General features: G+C 44.6%; 1 protein-coding gene across 5 annotated transcripts in view; it reads right to left on the bottom strand.

Moving 5' to 3' along the window:
* Positions 1-20529, bottom strand: part of GREB1L (GREB1 like retinoic acid receptor coactivator) — a 729370-nt gene that overhangs the window by 230751 nt on the left and 478090 nt on the right. For 4 of the 5 annotated variants that reach the window (XM_029591103.1, XM_029591104.1, XM_029591105.1 and 1 more), the window contains one exon: positions 2331-2516. The exons of the other annotated variant lie outside the window; for it this stretch is intronic. In XM_029591103.1, coding sequence (XP_029446963.1) covers positions 2331-2516 — 186 coding nt within the window. The remainder of the gene's footprint in view (positions 1-2330; positions 2517-20529) is intronic. 5 annotated transcript variants of the gene reach the window in all.

The following is a 20529-nucleotide window of genomic DNA, read 5'->3' as shown; positions in this document are numbered from 1 at the left end:
AGAAATGTAGATAAGTATTTCTTGCACAAGGTTTAACAAAAATATCAGAACTCAAAAATCGATCTATTTTTGTGATTAAAATATCCAAAAATTCAATTTGCTGGAAATCATAATGTATGGTAAACTGTAAATGGCTGTCAAGAGAATTAAGCCACTGTAAAAAAGAAGTCAGTGAAATTTCATCAGAATTCCAAAGGAAAAAAACATCATCGATGTAACAATACCAATGGGAGACATTCTTGAATTCAGGGGCTCCATATAGATATTTTTGTTCAAACGCTGTAACGTATAAATTTGCAACACTGGGGGCCATGGTGGCCCCCATAGCCGTGCCTTGGATTTGTTTGTAAAAACTATTTTGAAAAATAAAATAATTTTCAGTGAGAGCTAGTTGTGCCAAAATTAAAAGAAAATCTGATGGTATAAGATGAGGTCGTGGTCTTTGTTCCAAAGTATCCAAAATGATTGTTAAAGCTGCTCTTTGAGCTATATTAGTGTAAAGGGCTTGGATGTCCAGAGTATAGAATTTTGTGCATTATGTATTTGTTGTAAATGTAAATGGAGCCCCTGAATTCAAGAATGTCTCCCATTAGTATCGTTATATCGATGATGGATTTTTCCTTTGGAATTCTGAAGAACTTTCACTGACTTCTTTTTTACAATGGCTTAATTCTCTTCACAGCCATTTACAGTTTACCATACGTTATGATTTCCAGAAAAAAAAGATCGATTTTTGAGTTCTAATATTTTTGTTAAACCTTGTGCAAGAAATACTTATCTACATTTCTCCAGTTTTCACCCCTTCCATTTACGCAAAAATTTAACAGTCAGTTCCTCCGGCTTCGTCGTTTATGTACATATAAAGAGGATTTTATTATGCAATCACAAATTATGATCGATAAGTTTCTGCAACGAGGTTACCCTATCAAGTATATTAAGCTAGCTTACAAAAGGGCTTACAACGGAGAACGTGACTGGCTACTCCTTGATAAACATTCTGAAGAAATTCCATTGACATGTGTTTTACCTTATTCCATTCTTTCTTCACAAATTTCTGAGTTAATTTTATATCATTGGCCTACTTTAAAAATGCACTCAAATTTTCAGAAACGACCCATTATTGCATTCAGTTGAGGTAAGAATCTGAAAGATCTGTTAATTCATTCTTATGTATCTGATTCATCTACTATTTTTGATCGTACCACCATAGGACATTGGACTTGCAACAAGTGTTCTTTCTGCAATCAAGCTATCACTGGCACTACATGGACAGACCCCTATGGGAAAATTCACATTGCTTATGATCAGACAGATTGCACTTCTACCAATGTGATTTACATGCTTCAATGTCCATGTCCCCTCCTTTATTTAGAGAGCACCAAATGCACCATTAAAACTAGACTAACTGAACATCGTAGCTGTTTAGCTACTTCCAAACTTCAAGCACGATTGTATCTCATTGCCTCCAACATAATCATACTTTTCAAGACATTAAATGGCGTGTCACTGAATTATTTCATATTAACCCGAGAGGTGGCAATGTTAAGGCTACCCTCAATTGCAGAGAATAACAATGGATCTGTAGATTGAATTCCGTTCAACCTAATGGTTTGAATATTGCTGTCGAATGGTATACACTAACTTGATTACGATCATGACGTCACTTTTGCATATTTATAAGATTGGTGTTTCCGGCGCTCTCACAGGAAATAGAACGCGGGAACGCCATGTTTAAGATCTAAGTTTCAAAATAGACTACAAATACAGTAAGTGCTTCAGCTGCTTCTTTAATTCAAGAGATTGCACCTACTTGTATTCGCATAGATTATGTTTATGTTACTGGTTTTATAGAAATTTCAAGATAATATATCTTTTTCATCTCATAGACGCTGACATTAAGCCCTTGAAACATGGACCCATGTCGGGCATGTTAAGAACTGAAGGCTTCTGAGTTAAACAAACCAGCGTTGATTTTTCAGATAAGTCACTTTAAAAAAATCCTTGGTAAAATGTATCCATTGATGTTATACACGCCACATTGAAGTAATGCATGTTAAGATTTGAAGACTTCTGAGGGAAGTAAACCAGCGGTTATATTCACTGAGCATTTGTAAAAATCTTTAAAAAAATATATGATATTGACCGATGATTAAAAATAAGGTGGAGTCATATAGCAATCTCGCTCCTACGATGAAGCCTATTATGACTGGTCAATTTTAAAACCAGCATCTGCTATACATTGGGAGCACTTTTGGCATTCAGTGGTTACATAAAGTTACAGAGAAAACACAAAAGAGAGAAAACAATCATTAATATCAGAAATAACTTACCCAGCCGTACAAGATATTGTATAGTTAAAAGAATCATGTTTTCTAAGCTCAGTAGGTGATTGCCAGTCACTCCCAACTGATCCAAATCTTTGTTCTCCAACTGTGGAATCTTATAACAATTCACCAACAAGGGACTTACTACAATATCACCAACATTTCCATAGAAATAGGGTAAGCTGCCATAACCTACCAAAAGAATAAGAAACACAGGTCCCTTAATAGGTCCCTTTCCCAAACACAACTGTCAAATAACATAAAGCAAAAAGTCCACTCCACTGATAATTTTCTTATAATTTTCTGAAATAATCATAGTTTATCAATTAAATGAAACATTTAAAATAGAAGAGGATAGCAGATGGAAGCCAATGGATTTGTGCTATCACCTTCAACAAACATTTGAAGACTGTGGGAAGAAAAAAATCACAAAAGTGAGAAAGCACACTAGTCTACTTTTGAGCAACAGGGTAAATGAGGGGTGAAGGTAAAAGTTATATGAGTTATAGACGAATCAAGGAAAAAAGTAGAAATTCACTTTGAAGTGCCTGAAAAATGGAATATAAATCACAAAAATAAATGAGCACAAATGTGCAAAGTCTACGCAATTAAATCCCTCATCTACAAGCCCTCATATTGGAGGCTGACCTGGATATTGCTGCTATCACGGAGATGTAGTTCAATTAGTCCCATAAATAGGATACGCCCATACTGGTTGGCGTATAAACTATTTAGGACGGATAGGGATGGCAGAAAAGAGGGAGTAGCAGCTCTCGTATAAAAAACTATCATCAAAGCAAGTGAAATACAGGGAACTTGGGGAGAGGAGGTGGTGATTTGGGTTATCTTGGAAAGCAGCAATGGCATTTCCATCTACACCAGTGTGGTCTACAGATGTCCAACTCAAATAGAGGAACTGGCCTCAAACCTGGCCAAACACATCCAAAAGGTGTAAATGAAGGTGTAGGTGCTAGTGGGAGATTTTAACCTGCCAGACGTGGGTTGGTTTATTCCCTTGGCGGACTGAGTGAGATTCTCTTCAAGGGGTTCTCCCTAGGCAAATAGTAGTGGAAACCATAAAGGAAAGGGCAATCAGAATCTGGTACTTATGAATGGAGAAAATATCCCTAATGTGCGAATAGGACATGAGCACTAGTGTTCACCAGATTATATGGTTTGATATAAGGCCACGACAGAGAGGAGCTGCACAAAGCACAAAGTTCTTGAATTAAAAAATACTGGGTATATTAAAATGGACAAGTATCTTAAGAAACTGCTGGTAAGGTAGGAAGAGTTAGGTAAAATGGAAGAATAGTGGGCTAAACTATAAGGAGCTATAGTAATGGCAACAAATATTTATGTCAGGAAAGACAATAAAAGTTAAGACAAAAAGAAAACCAGTATGCTTCTCCAAGGAAATAATTGTAAAAAGTAAGGGTGAAAAGATTAGCAGTCAAAAAGAACAAACAATCTCAAAAAGAAGAACACAGAGAAGAATATCTAGTATAGATTAAGGAAACAAGGAAAGAAATCAGGAGAGCAAATGCGTGATTGATAGAAATGATAGCTAAAGAGGTAAAAGCAAGGTGATCAGTTTTTTTCAGCTAAGTGGAAGGCCAGAGACTGACTTATAGGATTGGAAGATAAAGTGGAGCAATGTGTGGTGAGAGAAGAGAAAAAAGCAAAAATGATAAACAAATACTTCTGTTCGGTATTCACTGAAGAAGAGATTGGAAAAGGAACGCTCTTGGTTGGCAAGGATACATATGGGAGTGAAGTACATTTATGGAAAAGATTGTGTGAAACTAGCAAAATTGAAAATTGATAAAGCCATGGGTCCAGATGGAATGCATCATAAGGGAGGTCAGAGAGGTTCTGACCAGTCTGCTGAAGGTAGAAAGACAACCAAAATGGTGTAGTATCTGCACCAAAAGCCATAGTGATGAGACTAAAGGACCTAAACATATATAATCTAGAACAGAGAAGAAACAGAGAGTATATGACAGAGACATTTAAATACCTAAAAAAGTATTAATAATGCACTAAACACAAACCTTTTCCAATGAAAAGCAAGTTGTAGAACTAGGGGTCTGATATGAAGTTCTAAGGAGTAGCATCTGGAAAACTGACACTACCAGAAAATATTTTGAAGCACTGGGGTAACTTCCAGAGTGACAGTTCAGCCTACATTAGCAGTGGAATGACTGCTTTGTGCTTCCAAGAAGGTACTTTGGTGACTTGCATGTAACGTTGGGTACAATCCTTAATAGCAGTGATATGATTGCATTACTCCTCCAAGAATGAATGGGGTAATCTGCAAAGAGCAATGGTTACAACCCTAAATAGCAGTGGGCCTCCAAAAAGCATTGGGGTAAATATGCACGGAGTGGTAATCAGAACCACAAACAGCAGTGGTACCACAGCACTGGGCTTCCAAGATGGCTGGTGTGACCTATATGGAGGGATCATGGTTAAAACAAAAACTTCAATGAGTATGAGGAGACGGGAATTTATTTTTCTTTTTTACCAGAGCATCACTAATCTTGGTGGCTGTGAAGAGTATTGCAACACTTGATAATAAGACAGAGGAGGAGGCATGGATGTTGACTGAGTACTGGATTTGCAGGAAGAAAATTTGAAGATGCAAGACCTGATGGGCCTATTAGTGGCAGTGGTGGAGACTATCACTGTGGAAGATTATGGACATGTTTGAGACATGTAGAAAACAATATGAAGGAAAAGGACTGAGAGGTCAGGTAAAAGACATGGGGAAAAGGGAACTGGTATTGGGGTTCATATGGGAATTTATATATGCATCTACCCAAGTGGACGAATCTGAACTGTGCAGATTAGATATGCCATTTGTCATCATTTACTATGTTATTATGTGAAACCCCTCTCTCCCTCCCCCCAAAAAATAATTGCTTTCTAAATATGGTATAAGAATGTTAAATTTTTGCCGCCTAAACTTTTTCATTCTGGTTGCATAAAATAAATTAATGCCCGCCCATATACATATGTGTAATATCTGTATATTTTTATATGTACATATATGGACACAGCCTTTACTATCTCCCTTAGCAGGTGGCCTAGTGGTTGGAATACTAGGCTAGGAACCCACAGACCTGGGTTTAAATCCTATTTTTGACACAAAACATACATATGACCTTTGGCAAGTCACTTTATTTCCCACTGCCTCAGGTACTCACTTAAGAATTTAAGTTGCATGGGGAAGAGACCCACTACACCTGTATGTAATGTGCTGTAAATCACCCTGCCTTAATACTATATAAATGCTAAAATTACAGTTGTATGCAAAAGTTTAGGCACCCCCAATCAAACTGCATGTTTCAATGGATCTCTAAGTGAACAGAAGCTGATACAATTTTTACATGGAACAAAGTTTCACACATCTTTCTGCGATTTTAATGCAAAAATACTATTTATTAGCTGATTTTAATAGATTGGAAATAGTAAAACAGTGATTATGGCATGTGCAAACGTTTGGATACCCTTCCAGTTGATTCAATATTACTTTTTTTTTTTTTTTTAAATAAAAGTTGTTAATAAGGCCCCAGAAGACTTGTTAAGTCTTCAGTTAGTGAGGTGAAGACAATTTCATGGTTCACCAAATACTCTGACTCTTCAACAACCATGAGCTCCTCTAAGCAGCAGTTGCATATTTGAAAATGAAGATGATCCACTCACAAAGCAGAGAAAAGCTATAAAAAAAAATCTCTAAATGCTTCCAGCTAACAATTTAAATTGTCAGAAACGTTGTTAAGAAATAGAAGTTACAGGAACTGTTGAAGACAAGGCAAGATCTGGAAGACCAAGAAACATTTCTGATAGAACTTCCCCAAAACTGGTCAGATTTGCAAAACAGAACCCCTCAGATAATTGCAAACGAACTGCTGACACTGGGATAGTTGTCAATAGGTCCACAGTACAGCATTTCTTACACAACAATGATCTGCATGGGAGAGTCATCAGAAAAACCAGATTTTTTTTTTCACTTTTCATTTAAGTGCAAGTGTGAACACAGTAACATTACACAGGTTTAGTTAACATATAAATGAACACCATTACAGTCATTTACAAAGTATTCCATAAATAAAAAAAGGAGAAAGTGGAATACCTCAAGCACAACCACACAGAAAATAACAAGAAAAAGAGAGAAAATAATCAAGAGGAGAGGCCTATTACGCTCTCCTCCTCCAGAGGGGAGGAGTTAGCAATCTATTATCGCTCACCCCGCCAGGAGGGCGGAGTTAGCATTCTATTCTGCTTTTCTCCTGAAAGGGGGAGGAGTTAGCAATCTGTCATGATCTGCTCTTCCAGAGGGGAGGAGTTAGCTATCTGTAAAGCTTACCTTGCCAGGAGGGCGGAGTTAGTACTCTGTTAGCGAACTGCTGTTAGATGCTCCTGTAAGGAAGGAGATAGCAAACTGTTATGGATCAACTCCCCAGGAAGAGGAGTTGGTAATCTGTTCAATGATACTCTTCTGAGGAGAGGAGCTAACAATAGGTATATTGTACTTCCCTACAGAGATAGCAATCTATCATGCCTCCGCTACGGAGTAGCAATCTGTTATATTTAGGCGGCTGGCAAGTTCCATAGAAAGAGAAGGTAGCTATCTATATAATACTTCCGTAAGCGGTGTTAGTGGTCGGTAGTGGTTGGCTCCCACAGAGTGATAGTAGTGTAAAGCATGACCACTTGGAGGAAATGGTGAATTTCTGGGCCGATGGCAGGAGGAGATCCTGAGAGGAGCCACCGGCTAGGCTAGAATATGAGATAAACATAAATAGTTCTTTATTAGGCTGGAAGCTGGACCACCAGAGGTGGCAGTAGTGAGTCGATGTGTTCGGCAGGGCTGAAGCCCCTCTGATACTGGAATATAATCTCTGGGTCGCTGAGCTGTAGAGAGAGACTAGAAGTAGTGAGTAGACAGGGTATACTGGATACAAGATGGTACACTCACAATAGTAGATGTCTGCAATGGTCTCTATGCCACAGAGAGTCTTCAGTATATTTAGGAACAGGAGCCATAGGCGAGCACTGGTTCCTACAAACAGTCTGTAATAAGAACTCACATTAGCTGTATATGGAATGGCTTCTAGAGTAGAAGAGAGTCTGTAAAAGATTCTAGGAACATGGGCCCTCGTGGAGCGAGTACCGGTTCCTATCTGCAATCTTGCCAATATAACTCTTGATATCCGTACCTGCGATAACGTCTTGGACAGAAGGAAGTCTTCAGAGCTATAGGAATGTAGGCCCTCGTGGAGCGAGTACAGATTCCTATCTACAATAGAACTCACTGTGTTCACGTCTGCTATCGCTTCCAGGCAATGAGGAGTCTGAGTATTCAGGGACGTAGGCCCTCGAGGAGCGAGTACCGGCTCCCGTCTTGGCAATCTGAAATCAAGAAGAGAGAGCGGAGCCCCCGTGGAGCGGGTACTCCTGGTAAGTTAGAAAAGGCAGAGCAGTGGAGAAGGATTCCCCTAGCTGACTCTGATCGTTGTTGCAGGTATCGTGGACTGCCAAAGCAAGTCATGTTGGAGTTCCTTGCTAACTCGCTAGAGGTTAGCAAACAAAGACCTTTTAAAGTGGAAATGGATGACATCACTACGGGGTGACGCCCCCGAGGTTCGCGCCTTTGCGGGTACAAAGTCTGGAGCGCGCACGCGTGCCCTTACATCATCAGGAACATGGCGGATCCGTAGCGTCAAGCCAGCCCGGGGACACCGGGACCAAGAGGCAGAGAGAAGCCGCGGCTGCATCTGTCCGTCAGAGCCGAAGGGAGTCGCTCTCAAGGTAGAGAGGGTGGAGCGAGGGGCAAAAAGAGGCACGAACGCAACACTGAGGCCAAGAAGAAATGGAGAAGAGTCAGTTTCCTTCATGGGTTTGGATTGGAGTGGAGAAGTATAAGGTGGTGGCTGCAGAGTGGCAAGAGGAACAAGGAGAAGTGCAAAATTTGTATCAGTTCACAAAATTGGGAATGCTCCAGGGCATCCTTGGATGTGCGGAGGTCCAGGAAACCAGCACAGAGAGAAAGGAGAGGTCCCCCCGCCCCACACACACACACTGAGGAACTTACCAGAGCGGTGAAACTGAGAGGCCAGGGACCTGTGAGTGAAGAGATGTTTTCCCTCTCCCGAGTAAGTATTCAAGAGATGTGAAGAGTAAGAGAACTAGTGGAGTATGCTCAGGTGAAGGTACCCCCAAGAAGTGCAATGTCCTGGGCAAACTGCACTAAGAGGATGGGTGAAGAGTAGTGAAAAGGTCCGAGACCACAGGCTTTGTAAGTAATGCTATGGGAAATGTGATTAGGCTTTAGGTGCCTACTGGATGAGAATTCAGATATGGGTATGTCTGAACAACCCAGCCCTCCCTTAGGGGTGAGGGAGAGGATAACAGATGGAATCTTCTGGTCACTATAATGGAAGCCCATGCTTCTCTGTTCAGTACTGAACTTATAACATCCTCTCATCCATGTATATAGTTTTGGTTGAGTGGATAATTCCAGACAATAAAGTTATTACGTGGTTTGGAATTTATTATGCCAACCTATTCTCCTATGGATGATCAGGATCATGGAGGGGAGTGAAAGGAGTCTCTACTCCAAACAGCTCAATGTGGACTGCTTAGGTCTGAGTGAATCTTACACGCAAAGTATGTTTTCCTTACTTTCTCATTCTATCTTCTATATGAGACTAGCGAGAAACAGTACCTTTACAGATCCTCATTTGCTTTAGACCAAAGCCATCTATGCTCTGCTTTTCAAACTTGGCAACTAAAAAAGAACTATTGAACCAAGGAATAGGTTTTGCCTGGCAGTGGCCTTACCACCCCCTATAGCAGATGGTTGTCCTACAGCAAGGATCACATTCCATTACCTCCACTCCTCCCATAAATGGAATGCATTCTTAACAGTTTGTATGATACTGCATATCAAAACCCTGTGCGCACCTGATGACAGCTTGCCACACCCTTTTTTTCATCTTTACAGACACCATCATCTCCTCGGATAAGGAGGCCCCTCTTGCTGATGCAGCTGCAGTGCTGGCTGCAAGAAGCCAGAGGCTACCACCCCCACCGCAGCATAGCAGCTAGACCTCCACTCAAAAGGCAGCCCTGGGCTTCTGCCTCAGCCTACCCTTCCTGTTCATTTTCCCCTGGGACCTCAGTAAGCAGGTCCTGATGGTAGCCAGCCATTGCTGGTAGAGGGCAGTGAGTCTCTCTCAGGGCAACCTTCCCTTGAATCTGGCTGGGGTAGGATGTCCGTGAGATGTGTGCCAACCTTGAGACAGGTGAATGTGTGGGAGCATCTCATGAAGGCTCAAGAGGGCCTCATGGCCATTCTAGGGGGCTGATTTAATAAGGCACACTGATGTTAGTGCAGGTTTTTACTCCTGTTTAGTATGCATTTTTTCCGTGATAAATTAACACTGGTATTTAACAGGAGTTTTAACTCTTAAAAAAAATGTGCATTGAAACAGGAGTAAAAACCAGCACCAAAATTAGTATGGGTGCATGCAAATCCCATGTTATGTGGTAGTGTCTGGTTGCTTCTACCACACTGGGCACAGCAATAGAATAGCCTTGGCCAACAGAATTATGAGTTTATTGCACTTGGAACCAGGAGTTTAATTTCCAGCATAAGCTCTCTGGGTAGGCACCCACAGCTGAAGAGTACATCAGTGCTGTGCATCCTGACTTTGGCATGCAGTTTAACTGTAGATGCTTGCCCCAAATAGCTTATGTTTTTGGCACTATATATTTTGAAAAGGTGGGGTGCCTAGGCTGGGGGGGCCCCGGGGCCCAGTTCTAATGTAACATACATGACTCCAGAAAGCCATGTGGCTCTCCATGGATAATCTTTTCCCTGATTATGGCTAAGGCAGATATAGTCACACTTAAAGTTGATGGGATTCACTCTTCGCTAAAAAGGAAAAAATTGTTGGATATGTTAAAGAATATAAGTTACATTGGCTACCAATTTACTTTAGAATTTCCTATAAAATTCTAATGTTAGTCCATAATCTGGTTGTCTTTGATTCTTTTCCAAGAGCTAATGCATTACTTCATCTTTATAACCCCTCGCGGGTGCTTCGCTTATCGCAGAGAGGACATTTGGATGTACCATCTGTCCGGCATGCTCGGCTTGGTGAGACCACTAACAGGGCATCCTCAGATGCTGCTCTTGTTCTTTACAATTCTGTTCTGCAGGAATTATGTTTAACAAGCTGCACTAAAACATTACTGAAAAATTATCTGTTCAAATTGCTTTTGATTAGGATAAAAACAGTGGTATAAAATATTCTTTGACAGCTTTTTGAGCAAAGGATTTGTCCTTATCTGTCTGGCAGGAGTAATTATGTTTTTTATGTTTGTTTTTAAATTTTTACTTGTTTGTCGATTATTGGCTTTGTATGTTTTATTTTTCACTGCCTAGAGCAGGGATGGGCAACTCCGGTCCTCGCGAGCCACAATAGGCCAGATTTTCAGGATATCCACAATGAATAAGCATGAGATAGATCTGCATACATTGCCTCTACTGTATGCATATATATCTCATGCATATTCATTGGTCACCCCTAGCCTAGGGCCTAGGTACTGCAGGCATACAAATAAATAAACAGTTAAATAAATATTTGAATTGACAGATAGATAAATAAATAAATAAATGAAAGCATAAATAATATTTTTACAAGAGACCCACATGACTGTTATAAAACATTTTAAACTCAGGAGGAATTGGGTAGGCCAATGTGTTTATTCCTCCTTTTCTACATGATAGAGGGGGTAGCAATCCTTATACATAAGCAGCTCCCTTTAGTGGCTGAGAAAACAATCAAAGATGAAGAGGGACGATATGTGATGCTGTTGTGAACTTTGTTTGAGGCAAGATATCTCTTCAGCAATGTTTATTCTCCTAATGTTTATACATATTCTTTTTTTTTTTTTTTTACAAAATTAATACCTAAAGTTTTGGAATTTCCTGACTATAAATTAGTGCTGGGTGGGGATCTCAATGTAGTTGTTGACAGTGGGATTGACTGTAAACATGCAAAGCTTTCCACTTCCCAGGATGCCTCCATAGGGATGAATTTAGTAATGTCTGAGTTGCATTTATTAGATACCTGGACATTATTGCACCCGGGAGAACCAGACTTCACTTTTTACTCTAATCCCTCCTGAACGAGTATGCAAGAGAAAACCCAAAAATACCTTAAAGGACCGGATCCAGAGATCTGGCTCAGTCCTTCTTAAGCCCAAGACAAAAGGGAATCCTGGTCCAGGTGGAGTTTTCTGGGAAGGTGTATAACTAGCCAGGCCCAGGAGGGAACAGGAGGTCCTGGGAAGAGAAGGAAGCCTAGAGAAGGAATAAACTACTGAACTGTAAGTTGTAATACTAGCTTTGTGTTGTTGAACTGCAAAGAATAGCAGAGCTGCTTTTGTTTTGTTTTGTCACTAATAAAGGAGTTTATGAAAAGATTACTACCAGAGACCAGCCACTCACAGTGCCACACTCCTATAATAATTATTCTAGGTTGAATTATATTTTGTTGTTGGATTTGTTTTCTCTTCGGATCACTACCAGACTGCTTAAAAAAAGCGATTGTGAGATCCATTAAAAACTCAATCTAGACCCTAAAGAACTGAATTACCACTACTCAGTCTTTAATCTTCCTTTCCAAATTAAAGTCATTAAAACAGTTATTACAATTATCCAAATTCCAGCTCACCACAAATAGCCTGAATCTTTTTCAGTCTGGCTTCTGACCTAACCACAGCATAAAACTACACTAATAAGCCCAGTCGATGAATTGTGCCAGTCTGGCAAGCAGGCAAGCAGTCTTTCTAATACTCCTAGACTTCTCAGCAGCATTCAAAATGCTATGTTATATTTGCAAACAGTCTTCTTTAGACATAGTCCAACCAAAAGAAGCTTGCAAAACAAAAATATAAAAAATAGCAATACATCATTCAAACACATAAACCAGATGAAGTCAGTGTAGAGAATGGCTATTAATATAGTCACTGGTCTTTGTTATAAAACATATGGGGGCAGACTTAAAAACCTAAATACATATACCTTAGAGGAAAAGCAGGATAAAGGAGATATCATAGAGACATTTAAGTACCTCCAAGATACCAATGCACAGGAGATAGGTCTCTTTCAACAGAAAAGAGGCTTTGGAACAAGGGATATTGAATGAGGGTGAAAGGGTACAACTTAAAGAATAATCTAAGAAAATATGTATTTATAGAAAGGGAGATGGATAAATGGAACAACCTCCCAGTGAAGGTATCTGAATTCAAGAAAGCATAAGACAAGGGATCTCTGAAGGAGTGATACAGATTTCAGAGCTGAGCAGTTGGTTTGGATGGGCAAACTAGATAGACATTACAAAGTATTACATGTTAAAGTGAAGACCTAGATTTCTTTCCACATCATGAACCATAAAATTATATTGCCCATCAAACCCCCCTTACCTATTCCCCCCACCCTATCAATACTGAGGTCCATATTTAGCTGCTACGTGGCTGAACCAGCTAACTTTGCCAGCTAACTCAGCCAGCTAACTCAACTCCTTCCAATTACAGCCCCATCCCTCCCACCACATAATTGGCTATTTCACTGGATAAGTAGTTATCCATCTAAGTGGTGACCATTGCTCCTGTCTAGATATTCAGCCATCGACACTTAGTCAGATAAATTGAAACTTATCCAGCTAAGTTGCGCTGAATATGGACCTCATAATGCCCTTTATAATTTGCTTATTGCAGCTACACTACTTTATATTTCCTGGTATTTTATTTATTTAACATGTTTTGTATACCGTCATTCGGTTTCGCCATCATAACAGTTCAAAATAGTTACATTAGTTAAAAAAACATTGATTCGCCATCATAACAGTTCAGAATAATTACATTAGATAAACAAAAATTGAGTTGTATTAGAGAACATTGTTACATCATATTTTTTAAGGATAGAATTTACATCATGGTTATTATATAGGTTAGGTAGTTATGCTAGCCCATTGGATGTGGCTATGTGGAGTGTCTTGTGAATTCTTGGGTTGTCTTAGATGATTTATGTTTCTCTGAGGCTGTGGACTTTTCTTGGTGTTTTCTTAGTGTAATGTCATCTTTTGCTCATTTGAATTCTAACCTAAAGAAGAGAGTATTATCCCTCAAAAGCTAGTCATATTAAGTTAGTCCAATAAAGGAGATATCATCTTATACATGTTTTTTGTTATTATTTATTAACCTTTATTTCTATGCACACCTAAATTGTTTTGCTTGGGTCTACTCTATTAAAGCCTCATCATCTCTCTTGTAGGGTACCGCATTGTTCAATCCTCTCACAACCTTGTTCAATGTTGACATGCCCCCCTGCACAAACTCAGCAGGGAATATCGGATTACATACTACTCTTCATGACATCCAGTTGCTGATCTCACTTGGCCTAAACTACAGCAAGACTTTAATGACCACTTAGAAAAGAACTCTAACTGGTAATGTCAAAACAAATTAAGCCTTGTAGTGGAATTGATTGGCCTAAGTCCAACAAGTTTGGCCAAGGATATATTCAGAAGGTAGGCCTTCTTGGACTCAGAGTAATCATACTGATCCCACATCACATAACTATGTAACAACTGTGAGAACACAAGGAGTAAACACCAGGCCATATGGGGAGGGAGTTTTTACCCGGGACCATGTTTTGGAAAGTCGTATGCATTTCTCAAAACATGGGTTCAGATGCACAGATGAAAAAAGTATAATTAACAGAAGCAGGGGAGGGAGAGGACAGAGGGACAAACAGATAGAAAGAATCTTCACTGATAGAAGCAAATCAGCTACCTTAATCGTAAGAAAAGTGTTTGTATTACATTATTATCAACTATTGTCATTGCTATATCTGTGTATTCTGTATTGTTTTTTGTAACATAACCTAGTATTAATAATTAACACTGCTTATCCTGGCACCTCACTTGTGCTGACTCAGCTTTGTGTTTTCTTAAGTAGCAGATCCTGTCAGGAAGTGCCTGCAGGATACCACTTTGTGACTTGAAGTGGTGGATCTTGCCAGAGGGAACTGCCTGGGGGATACTAGTCTTTTGTGTTCTTGTGTTTTACCACACCCACACAGAGTGAATCTGCCACAAACCTAAACCCCCAATAGGCAGAAGTACTATGGATCAGGAAAATGGATCTGTCTGCCCCACATAAAAATTGACTTTTGAAGGGCCAACTCTCCCCTCTCAGCTACCAAGTCTGGATCCTAGGCTTCATATCGAACTCCCAACTTGCCTAATTCCTAACAGAAACTGAAGTATTGTTTTCCGTCTTCACCAACTCTACCATCCGTCCTCTCCTAGATGCTGTTGCTTTTGCTACGGTTATTCAAGTGTATATGAACTTCCATTTGGACTACTGTTAATTTGCTCTACACTGAGATCCCTAACAAACTAACAGGGTTATTCATCAAAATCCGTTATGGTGTTAATGCCTGCGATAAAGGCATAGTGCATGCGATATTAATGGTATTGCATTGCACGAATGCAAATTTTTCATAGGGGTGGGATTGGGGAGGGGTTTGAGCAGGATTAATGAAAATGAGGGGCGATATCACATATTTTTAATGCTGGAAATAACTACACCTTTTTTCCTTACGTTAAGCTGTGCGATATACCCAAACAGCCATAATGTGAATTGCAATACAGATTGCAAATTGCATTTTGGCCATTTCTGGGCTTAAGAGAGAGAGAGCAAAAGAGAGCCTCTGGGGAGGCCTTCACTGTATTCAACTATTTATATCACTATAGGAGGGCCAGCTAATAACTTGAGGTGAGGTTTTGGTGGTCAAGCTAGGGTGCGAGAACACAGTAGAAATTTCATCTTAGGGAGACTTTCCTCACTCCAAATGACGTCAGATCTTCACTGAGGTGTACTGTGCAGTTCATACATCTCACTCTGCATGTCAAACTGGCTCCAAAACCCTAAACCACCACCAAAACCTCACCTCGAGTTATCAGCTGGCCTTCCTACAGTGATATAAATAGTTGACTACTATATAGGTCTTATAAAAAGTCTGTCTCTCTCTCTCTCTCTCTCTCTCTCTCTCTCTCTCACAGCACTTCACAGCATGCAAAGCAAAAATCTTGCAGGTCGGATAAATTTAACACGCATTGCAATAAAATACCCATGTGGAGCACACTGTTACAGTTTTGGCTGCAGTGCAACCGCCTCACCACCAGGGGTCCCTCTAGTGCTGGCTCTCCTGACAGGCCCAGGCCATCTCCCCTGTCCACTCTATGTTCTGGGTTGGCCCTTATAACCCTGCCTGACAGTTCCCTCGGGGCTTCGGCATCGAGCTCACCTGGGCTCCCTGCTCTAGCCTTGCGCGGCCTTCGGGCCTTTCCTTGCCCTGCGCGGCCTTCGGGCATTTCCTTGCCCTGCGCGGCCTTCGGGCCTTCTTCCTTGCCCTGCGCGGCCTTCGGGCCTTCTTCCTTGCTTTTCTTACCTGGCCTACGGGCCTTCTGACCTGCCTGCTCTGCTTACGGTGTGTGGCCTACGGGCCTTCTGTGTATGTGTGGCCTACGGGCCTTCTGACCTGCCTGCTCTGCTTACGGTGTGTGGCCTACGGGCCTTCTGTGTGTGTGTGTGTGGCCTACGGGCCTTCTGACCTGCCTTGCCCTGACTACGGTGTGTGGCCTATGGGCCTTCCGTGTGTATGTGTGGCCTACGGGCCTTCTGACCTGCCTACTCTGCTTTCGGTGTGTGGCCTACGGGCCTTCTGTGTGTGTGTGTGTGGCCTACGGGCCTTCTGACCTGTCTTGCCCTGCTTACGGTGTGTGGCCTACGGGCCTTCTGTGTGTGTGTGGCCTACGGGCCTTCTCTGCCTTGCCTTGCTTACTGCGTGTGGCCTACGGGCCTTCTGTGTGTGTGTGGCCTACGGGCCTTCTGACCTGCCTTGCCCTGACCCAGCCTGAACCCAGACACTGCTACTTGCCGCCTGCCCTGACCCAGCCTGAACCGAGACACTGCTACTTGCTGCCTGCCCTGACCCAGCCTGGAACCAGACACTGTTTCTAGCCATTCCTGTCTCTCTCCACCTGGAGCCACCCTGCTGGGTGGTGTTCACGACTCCTGACCGAAGCCCAAGCGTAACAGTATGCTGAAGCCACCAAATTTCCAGGTGAAGAGATAGGTCTTGGTACTACCGGTGAGCCAATTTTTTCTTTTTCCTTCTACTCACATTATGCCTCAGCCTCCAAGTTTTTATGTCTGTGCTTGTTGCCAGACTTTGAATTATCCCAGTTACAAGAACTGTCTTGCCTGTCAACTCTCAGACCAAGAACACTGGGTATGCAGTGGTTGTCATAAGAGGAACGTCTCAGTCTATCAGGAATGTTTAAATTGTTTAAATCCTAAACCAGGGTGGTGGAAATGCTCCTGTCTTCCGTGTCTGTTACCACAAGGCAAACCCTGCCCCCGTTGTTCTGCTTTAGGATCAGCTGTTCCATTAGAAAAAACAATCAGCTCTCCTAACCGGTATTCTGCTTCTGGCTCCACTAAAACAGACATTTTAGCTGGCAGTTTGTGGATAGAAAAACCCAGGACTTACCTGGCCAAGAAGGCTTCTGTGACACCAGTGCTAGAGCCTCAGGAACAGGTTTCTCTCAAACAGAGAGAGTTGATTGACTCTAGCAGGGCTCTGCTTCCCACAGCTGCTGTTGAGACACTAACGAGCACATTCCCTAGACGTCCTAGAACTGCCTGTGCCTTCTCTAAACTGCTCCTCCAGAAACAAAATAAGGAGCCTCAGAGTTTGGCTCGAGGTATCAAGCCCACAGCAGTGCAACCTGTGTCTTCTATGTGCACTGCTTCTAACCTTGCTGCTCTGCCATCTGAGCCTGTTTCATCGCCCCAAGAGGGATCCAAGCCTGCTGCATCACCCCAAGAGGGGGCCGAGCCTGCTGCATCACCCCAAGAGGGGGCCGAGCCTGCTGCATCGCCCCGAGGAGGATCCAAGCCTGCTGCATCGCCCCAAGAGGGGGCCAAGCCTGCTGCATCGCCCCGAGGAGGATCCAAGCCTGCTGCATCGCCCCAAGAGGGGGCCGAGCCTGCTGCATCGCCCCAAGAGGGGGCCAAGCCTGCTGCATCGCCCCAAGAGGGATCCAAGCCTGCTGCATCACCCCAAGAGGGGGCCGAGCCTGCTACATCGCCCCAAGAGGGGTCCAAGCCTGCTGCATCGCCCCAAGAGGGGTCCGAGCCTGCAACATCGCCCCAAGAGGGATCCAAGCCTGCTACATCGCCCCAAGAGGGATCCAAGCCTGCTGCATCACCCCAAGAGGGGGCCAAGCCTGCTACATCACCCCAAGAGGGGGCCAAGCCTGCTGCATCGCCCCGAGGAGGATCCAAGCCTGCTGCATCGCCCCAAGAGGGGTCCGAGCCTGCTGCATCGCCCCAAGAGGGATCCAAGCCTGCTGCATCACCCCAAGAGGGGGCCGAGCCTGCTGCATCGCCCCAAGAGGGGGCCGAGCCTGCTGCATCGCCTCAAGAGGGGGCCGAGCCTGCTACATCACCCCAAGAGGGGGCCGAGCTTGCTGCATCACCCCAAGAGGGGGCCAAGCCTGCTGCATCGCCCCGAGGAGGATCCAAGCCTGCTGCATCGCCGCAAGAGGGGTCCGAGCCTGCTGCATCGCCCCAAGAGGGGGCCAAGCCTGCTGCATCGCCCCAAGAGGGATCCAAGCCTGCTGCATTACCCCAAGAGGGGGCCGAGCCTGCTGCATCGCCCCAAGAGGGGGCCGAGCCTGCTGCATCGCCCCAAGAGGGGGCCGAGCCTGCTACATCACCCCAAGAGGGGGCCGAGCTTGCTGCATCACCCCAAGAGGGGGCCAAGCCTGCTGCATCGCCCCAAGAGGGGGCCGAGCCTGCTGCATCGCCCCAAGAGGGATCCAAGCCTGCTGCATCGCCCCAAGAGGGGGCCAAGCCTGTTGCATCGCCCCAAAAGGGGGCCAAGCCTGCTGCATCGCCCCAAGAGGGGGCCAAGCCTGCTGCATCGCCCCAAGAGGGGGCCAAGCCTGCTGCATCGCCCCCAAGAGGGATCCAAGCCTGCTGCATCGCCCCGAGAGGGGTCCGAGCCTGCTTCATCGCCCCGAGAGGGGTCCAAGCCTGCTTCATCGCCCCGAGAAGGGTCCAAGCCTGCTTCATCGCCCCGAGAGGGGTCCGAACCTGCTACAACGCCCGGAGAGGTGTTCGAGCCTGCTTCATCGCCCCGAGAGGGGTCCGAACCTGCTACAACGCCCGGAGAGGTGTTCGAGCCTGCTTCATCGCCCCGAGAGGGGTCCGAACCTGCTACAACGCCCGGAGAGGTGTTCGAGCCTGCTTCATCGCCCCGAGAGGGGTCCGAACCTGCTACAACGCCCGGAGAGGTGTTCGAGCCTGCTTCATCGCCCCGAGAGGGGTCCGAACCTGCTACAACGCCCGGAGAGGTGTTCGAGCCTGCTTCATCGCCCCGAGAGGGGTCCGAACCTGCTACAACGCCCGGAGAGGTGTTCGAGCCTGCTTCATCGCCCGAGAGGGGTCCGAGCCTGCTTCATCGCCCCGAGAAGGGTCCGAGCCTGCTTCATCGCCCCGAGAGGGGTCCGAACCTGCTACAACGCCCGGAGAGGTGTTCCAGCCTGCTGTTTCATCCCGAGAGGGGCCCGAGCCTGCTGCACTACCCCGAGACGAGCCTGCTAAACCGGTCCTGCTGCCACCCCCGGAGGGGCTCAAACCGGTACCACTAACAGACTTTCTGACTCAGCCATCTGAGCCTGTTGAATTGCTCCAGCTGTTGCTGCCCTCGGAGGGGTCTGATTTCATTTTTGAGTACCCCCTGCTAAGATGGGACCCAGGAGGAGGGGGAGGCCTTGCGGAGGGGGTACTGTTACAGTTTTGGCTGCAGTGCAACCGCCTCACCACCAGGGGTCCCTCTAGTGCTGGCTCTCCTGACAGGCCCAGGCCATCTCCCCTGTCCACTCTATGTTCTGGGTTGGCCCTTATAACCCTGCCTGACAGTTCCCTCGGGGCTTCGGCATCGAGCTCACCTGGGCTCCCTGCTCTAGCCTTGCACGGCCTTCGGGCCTTTCCTTGCCCTGCGCGGCCTTCGGGCCTTTCCTTGCCCTGCGCGGCCTTCGGGCCTTCTTCCTTGCTTTTCTTACCTGGCCTACGGGCCTTCTGACCTGCCTGCTCTGCTTACGGTGTGTGGCCTACGGGCCTTCTGTGTGTGTGTGTGTGGCCTACGGGCCTTCTGACCTGCCTTGCCCTGACTACGGTGTGTGGCCTACGGGCCTTCCGTGTGTATGTGTGGCCTACGGGCCTTCTGACCTGCCTACTCTGCTTTCGGTGTGTGGCCTACGGGCCTTCTGTGTGTGTGTGTGTGGCCTACGGGCCTTCTGACCTGCCTTGCCCTGCTTACAGTGTGTGGCCTACGGGCCTTCTGTGTGTGTGTGGCCTACGGGCCTTCTCTGCCTTGCCTTGCTTACTGTGTGTGGCCTACGGGCCTTCTGTGTGTGTGTGGCCTACGGGCCTTCTGACCTGCCTTGCCCTGACCCAGCCTGAACCCAGACACTGCTACTTGCCGCCTGCCCTGACCCAGCCTGAACCAAGACACTGCTACTTGCTGCCTGCCCTGACCCAGCCTGGAACCAGACACTGTTTCTAGCCATTCCTGTCTCTCTCCACCTGGAGCCACCCTGCTGGGTGGTGTTCACGATTCCTGACCGGAGCCCAAGCGTAACACACACAGTGCAGAAATTCTAAAATTGTCACAGCCATGCCCCTTTTCCTTATCACAGGTGTTATGCATGCAACATTTAAAGCATTTTGTTGAATCTATGCCTAAATTGTCATCTGCAAATTTATACAAAATGCTGCAGTCTGAATGTTACTAAATGTAAACAAATTTGACAGAATTACTCCAGTTCTAAAACCCCTATTCCTGCCACCACTCTACCACACCAAGTTTAAATCTTGGTTCTGTCAATCAAGACCCTCAAAGGTTGGGCACTGATCTTCCTCAGCAGATGACTCACTCCTTTCATTGCTTCCTGTCTGCTGTAATTACTAACTCAAGCTCACCTAGTTGTGCTGGCCCCTCAAAAAATGTGCCTAACCAGCACCAGGAAGAGAACCTTCTCAGGAT

The sequence above is a fragment of the Rhinatrema bivittatum genome, chromosome 2, assembly GCF_901001135.1.
Source record: "Rhinatrema bivittatum chromosome 2, aRhiBiv1.1, whole genome shotgun sequence".
Lineage (NCBI taxonomy): Eukaryota > Metazoa > Chordata > Amphibia > Gymnophiona > Rhinatrematidae > Rhinatrema > Rhinatrema bivittatum.
This window is presented reverse-complemented; position numbering and strand designations above follow the sequence as displayed.